Source organism: Anopheles maculipalpis, chromosome 2RL (genome assembly GCF_943734695.1).
Source record: "Anopheles maculipalpis chromosome 2RL, idAnoMacuDA_375_x, whole genome shotgun sequence".
Classification (NCBI taxonomy): Eukaryota; Metazoa; Arthropoda; class Insecta; order Diptera; family Culicidae; genus Anopheles; species Anopheles maculipalpis.
The window spans coordinates 97,557,278-97,569,154 of record NC_064871.1 but is presented as its reverse complement, the minus strand read 5'-3'; the positions used below and the strand labels follow the sequence as shown (position 1 = coordinate 97,569,154).

General features: G+C 44.6%; 1 protein-coding gene across 1 annotated transcript in view; it reads left to right on the top strand.

Moving 5' to 3' along the window:
- Positions 1-591: 591 nt before the first annotated feature.
- The window catches only part of LOC126567893 (POU domain, class 6, transcription factor 2-like), a 43,112-nt gene continuing 31,826 nt past the window's right edge, over positions 592-11,877 (top strand). Inside the window, exon 1 of the mRNA XM_050224238.1 lies at positions 592-845. Within this exon, the coding sequence (XP_050080195.1) occupies positions 654-845 (192 nt within the window). The 5' untranslated portion in view covers positions 592-653. The remainder of the gene's footprint in view (positions 846-11,877) is intronic.

Sequence of the window (11,877 nt, the reverse complement as noted above, 5' to 3'; positions counted from 1 at the left end):
AGCGACGGTGAAGCAAAATCACATATTCTTAATTCATTCCAACCCGGACTGCCCACGCGCAAAACACCAACTGACCGCGTGTGCATAGGCTTACCCGGCGTATGTGCATTTGTGTCCGTGGCTGTGTGTTCGCATGTCCAACCGTTAATGTGATTTAATTTTAAAACTGGAGTCTCCTCGCATGCTTCAGTGTGTTTGTTGTTGTTTTATTAGTTTTATTTGTTGCACACGCTGCGCCTGGGTACGGCTTGTGTCGGTTTTTGCATTTTATTTTCGTTCTAGTGCTCTGCTTTTTTTGTTGTTGCCTACCGAGGGCTCTGATTGCCGACGGCCGCGTCGTGGCCAAATCCAGTCCCGGTGTTGCGGTGACCGCATTCTGTGAGGTGTGCGTATGTGTGTATGTCGCGCTTGAGTTATGTCGCCGACTATGCTCAGCCTTACCTCATTTCGCGAATGAAGCATGTACTTGTACTGGATCGTAAGCAAAATTTGTATCAGATGAGCTGCTGGAATTGATTGATTTATTGAAGACCCTAGCCGGACGATCCTTTACCAAATTTAACACCACAATTTCCCTCCCATTCGCAGCACTTCTTCGTTGGCGATGATGTACCCACTTTCGGCGATGCTTTGCTGAGACGAAACGATGGAATATGGAGGACGGTGGAGCGGACCCCGAGAACAACAATAGTAGCCACTGTGGAATGTTAGGAATCAGCATGCCATGCGAAGGAGCCGGTCATGACTTTAGCACCGTCCGGAAGGAACTGGAGTACGCGAACGCGATCGCCGCACACTACGGCGCCACGGAAAAGGGCGATCGAATCATTAGCTATAAAATAGAGGTAAGTCGACAATTGTCCAGTTTAATTTGTCTGCCTTGTTAAATGTATGCAGCAGGGGCTGCTACAAAAAACTGCAAAGCAAGCAAGCAAGCGAGCTAGCCGTTCGGACGCTTGGCCGTATTGATCGAAAAAGTCGGTTCATTAATGTCGTTTCGTTGATAACGATGCAATAGGTTTCAATTACCTGCACACGAGCGCCCGCCGAGTGCTGCTATCCCTTTTGCAGGTTCAGACAAGCACGTCTTCATTAAAAATTAAATTACCACAAAATTAGAACATACAGCAAAGGCAACGATGGGCGACCACCTCACCGAAGAAGAGGGGTCCTTGCTTTTTGTGCAGACCGATGCCGAGCGCTGGGAAAAGTAAATAATTTCCATTTCGTTCTTTAAATGCACTCGGGCCAGCGTGGTGTGTGGGCCGTGTGTGAGCGACAAAACGGGTGAAGAAAAACACAGTAAAACACTGGAAACAGCAAACCGGAAAACCCACCTATTGTGCCCCAATGCACCCATACACACTCACTAAGACCGAAATGAGTACACACATGTACATGTATATGGGGCTGGGCCCTCCCGGCCGGAAGAGGAACCAAATTTGTATCAGTGGCGGGTGTGTATGCATGCATCCAACACATCAAGTCGGTGTGGCAACTTTGCAACTAAAATATGCTCTCCTGGCGCCTCCCCATCGGTCCGATCGGCGACGTCGGGTTCGGTTTGGTTGGAGCCTCGGTTTTCCCGAGGCGGATCGGTATGTTGTGCATGTAAAGTGAAAGAGCAAAATGCAATTGATTTATAATTAAAACAGCAAATGTTATACTATACTTTGCAATTTTGAAAGATAAACTATCTTCCCGCAAGCGCTCGTCTGTGTGTGCGTCCATGTGTGTGTGTGTGTGTGCTGCATTGTGTCTGTATCGCAAAAGTTTTGCAAATCAATAAGAAGAAACATTATTTAGCACTTGGAGAAAAGCTTGTGCTAGGGTTTGTCAAGCAGCGAGGGTAGCGAAACAAGGAGAAAGGGATGGTCATAGATAATAGATAATATGCAGGCATATGATGGGGGTGCGTGGTAGTAAGTGCAGCGTAGAGAAAGGGTATTGGGGAGGGGGGGGGGTTCTCCCAAGAGTGGAGTTTTGTGAAGAATTTATATAATCTAGTGCATTTCTTGTGTTCAGCTATACATATGTGTTTCTTCCTGCTTATAGTTGTATGGATTTGTCTATCGAGCGGTGAAGGGAAGAAGTTTTAATAGGTATGCTACTAAGGAGAAAGAAGATGACATCCTCCTTGTTGTATAAAACAACACTGATTAAGTGAACACACACTATAGACAAATTCTTTGGACACTTTTGAGGTTTAGTTATTTTTAGCTTGCTTTAAAAAAGACCAAGAATCTTCATTAAACTTCAGTACGTTCTAAGACGACCTCGCTAAAATTGTAAAAGGAATGGTATTTCTAGTGTTTCTTTTCTTTTAACAGCTCAGATTATAAACGCGATCGATGTTCTTTTTGGGACCTCTGGAGCATTTAATTAAATTTGAATTTTTCTCTCTGCGACTCTGTTGACTCAACCATAAAGTCAACTCTCTAAAGGCTAAAGAGCTTGTTTATTCTAGCTTTGTATGCCTGGATCCATTCGGTGAGTTGAGTTAGCGATCCTTCACTAACCCTCAATGAAAAAGTCTTCTTCAGGGACGATGTTTTTTCGCTTTCTTTCCACGACGTCCTTGTCAGCGAGTCATAATTTCTGCCTCAATGAATACTCATTCTAATTCCAAGCATTTGCATCGACTAATATCACGCTAACGACTGTCACACACGGTCACACTGACATTAAGTGGCTAGTTTCGGACATAACGAGTAATGTAATCTACTGTCGCTGATTCAACGCTCAAACAACAGTGCAACCATCGAAACATCCCTCGCAAAGACACCGAACAAAACGATCGATCAATTAATCGAACCCCGCTCTCGATCGGCGATCGGTGTCGTCAACGACACAGCAACTACCATCATGTGGCAGTGTGCGATAATCGATAATCGTGTCAAATGACAAATTACTTTTATTTCCTCGAGCCGCCCCCTTGATCGTTCTGTTCTTACCCTCCATCCCTGCGCGCGTAAAAGAAAGGACAAAAAGGTTGTTTGGAAGCCACTTGAATGCGGCCCACGAAGCAGAACTGAAGTCGCATAATGAATATCTAACACAGCCAAACATACAGCAAGCTCGCGGAGCAAGCTGTCTCTGATTCATGCTCCATGTATGCTGGTGTGACATGGGTTGGAAGGGGCAAAGGTAGGGCTGTCGATGCTGGCGGAACAATTAAAGAAAGGTTATGTGGGATGCGGGGGCAGGGGAGGACCTGGGTTTTGGGCGAGAGCGAGAGAGGGTCGTTGCGAGTGCGTCGAAAGATATAATTTAATACGCAAGTTTGTATTCGGATCTCTGGCGTGGACCAGGATGGTTGGTATTGGTTTCGGAGTGGTCTCGGTATCACGGCGTGTATTAGTGAATTGCACTAGCCCCTGGAAATGTTATTTTCATTTAGTCGATGTTGTTGAGACTTTTTTTATTCAACATGATCCATTCCATCCCTTTCTCGCACGCGCGAGAGACTCTGAATTGGTTGGACCTCGGATGGCGTTCACTCGTTCGCTGTCTTCAAACGTCATATGCATCTCATTAATAATTAATTACAAATTACACACGCCTACGTTTCTTCAATAAATTTTTATAACTGCAACATGCGGCTACTCCTTCATTGCCTCGTTTCGCACCATGACCAGGGGGTGGAGAGAGGAGGGAGTGGGGTTGTGTCGGTTTGGGGTGGCAGGCAGGCCGGGCTGGGCCTTCGCTTCGCGAACAGAAGTGAGTGTGTATGTATATAATTTTAATTCATCCACTAAATAATTTTTATGCTTTCCGCCAGCCTCGCCGTTTCGCGCATTGCCTATGTTTTCTGTCATTTCTTGGGCCGTGTTTTGTTTTCATTGCTTCTTGTACCGTTTCCTCGCCCCCTTTCATTACCATTTGGGCGGGTTGATTTCGAAGAAAAGCTCGAAAAGGGACGCACACACACACACACGATCCCGTCCATCCGTCTCGAGTGTTTCGGTCTGTCTGGGTTGGGCTGGGCTGTTGTGGTTTTGCAAAGTATGCGAAGCCTGCCGGACCGGGTCCGACATTGGCAGTGCATGCGTAGAGGTCGCCCTTTCCTCGACCCACCGCCGGTCCGGTGCGATTGCTAATTTATATGTTGCCATATTACATTCAACGACAGAAATGTAATGAAACGCGCCCGGTACAGTTAATAACCACCCCTCGCGATCGCGATCGCGCGAGATCGCGTAAAATCTCACTCGCTTGAGACAAAACAAAAACCGCGATGGAAAGAGAGAGAGAGAGAGATGCAATTCATCGGTAAGAAAATTATACACACGATAATAAATAATAAATAATGGAAAAAGAGAAAATGAGTAATGAATTAAATGGCACGTTAAATTATTTTAGAATTATACATTGTCGCTTTCCTGGTATGCTTTGCTACTTGCTTTTTTACTCTTCTTTCAATGTCTTACCTTGCTGGCAGGATCGGGGAAGAAGGTGGAAAATACAAAAGAGAATTGCAATTTGGAAGTGCGCGCAGCATAAAATAAATAGCCAATCGCCACCTCGTAACAAGTAGCCGAACGGAATGGCAAATAACCATTCCGAGTCCCAAATTGCCACTGCTGCGAGTCGATTGGTGTTGATGGCCCCATTGCTGGGCCTTCTGGACCGCCGTGTGTCATGGAATTCTGTTACGCTTGTCGCCACACCCAGCCGTTGTCCAAAGAACTAGGTTGATATGTTCGGGAGTTGAAGACATGGACGTGGACAGAGGTTAGGGATGTCGATTGTTCATTCTGAACATGTCTCGATGACGTTTTATTTTTGCCAATCACCCAATTCGTGAGAGAAGCAGACAATTTGGCACGTACTAAGAAATATTCAATAATCAAATCTGTTTTACTTTACATTCCTTGGATTTGGAGGTATGGGAAATTTCGCAAATATATATGAAGCTGGAAAAACCTTTAAATAATTCCACTGCTATTATTTATGTATGTTAAAAAATATTATTTTACTCTCTAATTTGCGTGCAAAAGAATGAAAATGACGGCGAGCCTTTTATAGCCTGCCCAACAGCAAATTAAACATTAAACATCGTCCTATCCTAGTTACGCTAGCAGAAAGCTGCTGCCAACAATATCTAGCAAATTTCGGTACATGATAATAAGATCACAAACTTGCTCTAAACGACAATATCTAGCCATATCCGGACGGGCCAGGCTACGTCAGCCGGAGCTGCATCGGCATTGCATTAGAGTCACCGGGCAAGAGCTGGTGGAGTGCATTTTGTCGGCCAAGGCCCGGTGGTGGACGTCCAGGGCAAGACGGACGAAGACGATGATGGTGACGACGACGTTGGGTTTAATTTAAAATTTAAATAAGCTTAACAACATTACAATCACACATACACACACACACATACACAGGTCCGAAAAACCGAACAATCTTTCGAATCATATCATTTTATCCGCTCGCCTGTGCAATGTGGATCGATGGGGCCAAGCATGTGTGTGTGTGTGTGTGTATGCGGGCTAGAAGAAATATGGCCGAGAGAGTCGAGTTATCTGCATATTATCTATCTTATGTCTTTCGGCCATCTCGTCGTCGTTGGCCCCCTTTCGAACCTAGGCCATTTTGTAGGGTGGTGTGTACGACGGCGGGGTTTCAAAAGAGGGTGGCAGTTTTGTACGTGTGCGCACAATTCACTGTACACAGAGGCAGAGCATTACTGTGGCGTATACTGTTCTTCTAATTTACTCATAATTAAGCTCACTCACCCACATGCGTTGCATCTCGCTCATTTTGCATGCATCTGTCTCCGTCTCTGTGTCTTGCTTTCTTGATCGACACTCCGGACACTTTCGGACATACATAACTTGGACGTTCTAAGGTGTGGTGCAAGGACCTGGTTTCTGGACTTTCTGGACATTCTGGACATTCATGATGCGAAACAAAATTCGATTGGGAAAATGACGTACATTTTTGAAATAAATACTGCATGGAACGAGAGTGAGACTTATACTGAGATTTTCAAGTACCTAGACGCACCGATCGCGATCGTGAGGAAAGCGTTCAAGTCAACGCTTGTAAATGTAAATTTTTTATTTGTAATTTGTGAAATAATTTTCACCCTTTTCACCTATAAAATATCAACAACCACGGCTATCTTCCATCATCAATTACCCATTTTTAAAACGCATAAACTCCAAGGAAACGTGCTGAAATCAACCGCCCCAAAGATAAACCACGTTGAAACAGCGTGAAATAAAATAAAAATTATAAATAACAATGCCACGGCAACATACGGTCCATTGGTGTGGAACTGTCGCCACCAGCCGGTAGAGCAAAAAGCGGACCGATCCTTTACCGTGGCCACGACCCCGGCGTCGTCTAAACATTATTTATAATGATAGATTTAATTGCATCCAGCACCAGGGATAATAACTGCTCCAGCCAGCCAGTTCCTTTTTTTTCCTTAATGCAAAAAACGTCCCCTTGGAGAGGATGCTAACAAAAATACAGCACTCCAGGAAAAAAATGGAAATCAACTTGATAAAATGGTCGAAAAAAATACGAAATTTCTCGCGTTCCCGTAGTAAATGTTTATCTAGCATTAAAATCACCACGAATGACCACACACTCGCGGGTGTCTCCGTACGGTCAAACGCTCACACTGATCGTTGAGAGCGGGGCTAGGATGAACCGAAGCACAAAGCGTCCGGCGGAAGTAAAAAGAGCCCCCTTCAGGGCATCCTAAGAGTATGGTTGTGGCAAAAAAAATGGAACTCGATTCGCTCTGCTCTGGGTTAAGGGATGAAGCGAAACGAAACAAAATCAACCCTTTTTGCCACCACCATTACATGCAGGCAGTTAAAAGGTGCGGGAGACGGTGGGTAAATTTTCGCGAAAAAGGTTTTTCCGCTGTACGTCCCATTCTTGAAATGCACAATCCACGACTGCGACTGTGACGTTACAGCCGCCCAGCCGGACCCCTGTAAAGTAGGCAAATGTGTATCGCGGACCACGCAACCGACGAAGGGATGATGTTTCATCGATGTGTGTGTGTGTGAAAAAGAAGGGGCGAGGGAGGAGGAAGGAGAAAAACGGGTGGGTGGAATGCGTTCGGCGATTTTGCAATGTTTTGTTTGTTTCCTTTTCTTCGCGAATTCATGTACAATTTTTCGATTTCGTTTCAACCGTTCTCCCTCAACCTCAACCCGATGGCTCGGTTGGCCTGACGTAACTCAATTTCCTTACTTTAACTCACCTCGTCACCCTCTCTCCTCCGCCGTTGGAGCGTCCCCTTACCCTCCACGCTGAATGAATGCGATTTTTCCTCGATGTGTGTGCTTTTCCAATTTATATATGACTGCGCGCACAGCACAGCACGGACGGCGAAAGGGATGGTGGAAAATAGAGAACCGACAGTTGACTTTTCCGAGACCCTTTGGTGAGGTTTGAGACTAGGGGATGAGGGTGTTATATCGGCTCAAAGCACGCACACTAACTCACCTAGCACGAGAGAGGGAATGAAACGAAAAAAAAAAAAACTTCCCTAGCGATCGGCCGAATGGACAACACCAACTGCAGCCACCAAATGTCCTTGTGTCGGAAGGTGGAAAAGGGGTGGTGAAGAGTTGGAAAAATCGGTCCGATAGATGCCTGATGACCGGTCGCAAATAAAGCTCATGAAGAGACGACACAGACACACACACACACACGCACGGAGGTAAAAAGAAAAGAAGAAAATCGACTGATTACCAAAATTTGCTCTATTTTCTTTTTCGGGGATTGAGTGTGCGAATCTGTGTGTGTGTGTTTTGGTGCAGGAGGGACGATTGGGACGTTCGAGTTCAGAATTCGAGGTTTAACGCTTTTCTATTTTTTGTTTCTTCATTCGGGATCTATCCATGTTTGCTGTCCTGTTGGTGTTGCTCTGCACAAGTTTGGAAGGTTTGAGCCGAATGGTCAAAAAAGTCATCCGCAGTTCAAGTGCGAGCACTCGAGGGTGGTAGCGAAAGGAAGAAGGAAGCACCTAGTGATGGAGGAGATGCAGCACAAACACGCATATTTGGTTGGGTGAAAATTGTGGAATTTTTTCACCAGGGACAGGGACGGGTAGGCGCTACTCCGGGCGGGTATGTTTAGGTACTGCATTTGTTTTCCACGGACTAGAAATTTATGTATTTTCCCTCCCGAGTGTCCTACGTCCCGATCAGGGTGCGGGAGGCTAACAATAGCTCCCCTGTGAGCCAGTGTGTGTGTGTGTGGGGGGGGAAATTGTCCTGGGACAGTGGGAACCGGGGGCTTGGGGGTTTGGCTTAAAATTTGCCGCGCGAATAAAAACTAGAGGTTGGAAAAGTCTAATAGGGTTGGTTTGGGTTTCAGCACGGAGCTCCATTTTTTCGGATTTTTTTGTGCACCCTCCCTGCTGAAGCAACACAATCGCAAGAGACAGTCCAACACAACCGATGGTGTCCACTTTCGAGTAGATCTTCTTTTTGTTCATGTGTTTTGCACGTCCTTCCTTCCATACCGGTCCCTTCCAGTAACCCTAGTCGCGTGCGCGCGCGTGTATGTGCACTGAGAATCGCGAATGGCATTATTCTTTTCGGTGCGATTTTTTTTTTCCTCTGGTGTGTTTTTTCGCATATGTGTTCTAGTGTGTGAGGTCTCTCATTCCCCTCCACCACTCGCCCGACCCCCTCCCCCCCTTACCATTTTTTTAAAGGGCGCATTTATTTTCTTCATCAATTCATCGTCGATATTGGCCGATCGAAGCTACTCCCAGGCCCGGTAGCTGTGTGTGTGTTGAGTGCACTGCTTCTCATTATACAGCACACTGGAGCCTTTATTTTTTTCGGGACTTTTCTTTCTTTATTTTCCACCCCTTCCCACTTTCCTTGCCTTCCCGCACATGCTCCCCTTTTTATCAACCCCGTGGCAGACATTTGTCTTTTGCTGGTCGTTTTTTCTCCAGCACTGCTGGGCGGACATGCTCTGCATCAGGATATGCACATCTCGCTGGACAGTAGTCCGTTTGATTTACTACGCAACTGGATGCACGTGTATGAGTGTGTGTGTGTGTGTGTGTGTGTGTGTGTGTGTGTGTGTGTGTGTAAGGAGGGATGAGGATTGCCTGGTTGTCTCGGTGAAGCGACTGATTGACTCTGAGCCCAGCTTCGAGAGGAAAATTTGCGTTTCGTTAGCGCATACACAAGTGTGTGCACACACAAGGCTCCCGGTCCTCTGGTGTCCTCGTACTGTCGAGTCCGGGCTGTTCCTAGAGACCAGGCGACAAATCGCGCTCGCCGATGAAATTGGATATTTATTTTGTCGTTCTTGTCTTTTTAACTCGAGTCGAGAATTTTTTGTTTTCTACCGCTGCTGTTGTTGTTGAACGTTGGGAATTATTTGAAGATTGGTTGTGCTTCTTTTTGTATGTTGTGCGTGAATAAACACACACACACAGCTAGTATATAACTTGTTTCCAATTTCGGGTTCTTTGTCTTTTATCGATTGTACTATTTTGTTGGGAAGGTTTTTGTGTTTTTTGGGGGAAATTTCGAACGGCACAACGTTTGATGGCGGAATTTGCAAATGAAACGATGCCCAAAAACATGACTGACCAATGCAGACAATGCAATACCGGGAGCGTAGAATATAGAAAAGGAGAGGGTAATTTATTGAGAAAATAAACAAAACAGCTTGTACGGCATTCATCAGTGGAAATAGAATAATTTCTATCCATTCGAGCAGTCAATTACCTCTGGGCCTTGTTTCATGTTTACTTAAATAAAAGCAAAACGGTACGCTTTGTTGTTGGGAAAAGGTACTTTTTTGTTCATTTCTCACATAAAACTGCATGTTTGAAATCATGTTTCTTACTTCAAATCTATATTCGAATCCTCGTTTCTAACGCTTCTACGGGAGAATGCACTTCAATATGCGCAAAAGAAATGAAATTACAATGCTTCTCCACGATACATAATCGAAGGACATTAAAATGTAAATTTTTATCTCGAAACCGCGTTTCGTACGTTCAACAAAAAAAGGGACAACAAGCGGCAGATAACAAATGGATATACCCTCAACTTGGCAATTTTCCGCGCGTACTCATAATCTCACAATCGTTTGCGATCCTCCTGAACACACACATCCTGAAAACGTGATATACACTCGGTTATTATTTGAGTCACAACTCCCATTAGAGGACACACTTACGTGCCTCTGGTCCTTTCGTTTTTGTGTGTGTGTGTATTTGTTTTTAAATGAATATTATCACACACCAAACGTAACACTCAACTTCGGGAGATAGTTTCCCACATACGCTCGTTGAAGTTGGAAAATCGAGCCACTTCCATGCTGTTTTGCGGCTGTGTTGTGTCGCTGCTGTGTACTCCGTTTTATAAACAAACCAATTTCCCAATCGCCAAGTCTGGGCACGATGGAAAGAATGCAGTTTCCGCTGCTGATGCTGCTGCTGCTGATGCCGTCGAGAAGCAACCAAGTGTAGTTCAACTGTAAACCGTCCCATCTACCGGCTCTACTTCCCTTTTCTCTCACGGTTTTTCTGACTCACCGGTCAGGGCTCGTCGTTTTGTTTTTGTTTCGGCCGGAAGTGCATGGAATGCATATTTCTCCTCCACTCGTAGGCACAGATGGATGCGAAAGTTTTTACCGTGTCGAATGAAATGGTCCTTTTTTTTTGGACTGTATAAAATAAAAAGCGTGTGCCATCGAGTCCGGCCCATCTCTTATTATGATCGCTTTTCGTTACGATAATTTTTGGGTGCCAAAATAGAAGCTTTTTTTTTAAACAACTGTACATTACATTTTAGTCATTCGCCCATACAGTAACTGATTGCATCGATCGCAACGAAATGTTAATTCAATGGAAATGCACTATCAGGTGATAGGGCACGAAAGTAAGGGAGAGAGTTTAGCTACCAATGAATGTTTATCCTATCTTTTCTGTAAAAATCAATCAATTTGCACCATCTCCTCAAATTAACTCGTCCAAAAATTGCAGCCGCACAAGACTAGACACTCCAATAAGAACAAAATCAACGTCATGAGAGTTACTACTCCGAAATTCAAATACATTTTACAATAGCATGTCCTCGAGCTGCCAGCGTAGCAGAAAGAAAATAGGACCCAAAACACCAAAACCAAAACAAAAAAGCTTCCGCTTGGTAGAAATATAATATCCATAAATGTATTTCTCCTAGGCGAACATAAAGTTCCCCGGTAAATGGAGGAAACGCGCGCGGTTTGCATATGTGCAGGCGTTTGTTATTTGTGCTGGCTGATTGTTTTCTATTTTTGGTGCGTGCATTGTTTTTATGCTTTGATTTGTGTTTTATTTGTCAACTGTGCTGTTGTTTTGTGTTCGAACAGATTGAAGTATTTTCTTGTGCATCTGCACCTTTTTTCTTCCTTCTTGTGTGTCAGTTTTGTTTGAGTTGCATGTATTAAAGCGGCGGTTTCTTTTACTTTTATTGGCGTGTATTTCGTGTGCGCCATGTGCGGCAGGGTCGTGCAATGCTTCTGCAGACGACTTTTATTAGCTTATGGCGCTGTGTTTGCCGTGATGATTGAGCGAACGATGGCGTTGATGGTGCTTGGCACTGCTGCATCTCGCGTATTGTTTTGTGTCGTAACCGGGGAGTTCCATCGATTGGCTGTTGATGATGGGCTGGATGGGTATTTGTTCGGTGCGTTTTCATATTTCTCTGTTCGAAATGCAACAGTATATAGTAGTTTGTTGCAATAGAAACAAACAGTGTTGAAACGCACCGATGTGAAGGTAAGTGAAGGTCTAAATGAATTAGTATTTTTTGATTACAAAAATTAGACATGATTTAAACTTTTATTGTCTTCATGTTGAGTCCAGACTGCTTCAATGTATCT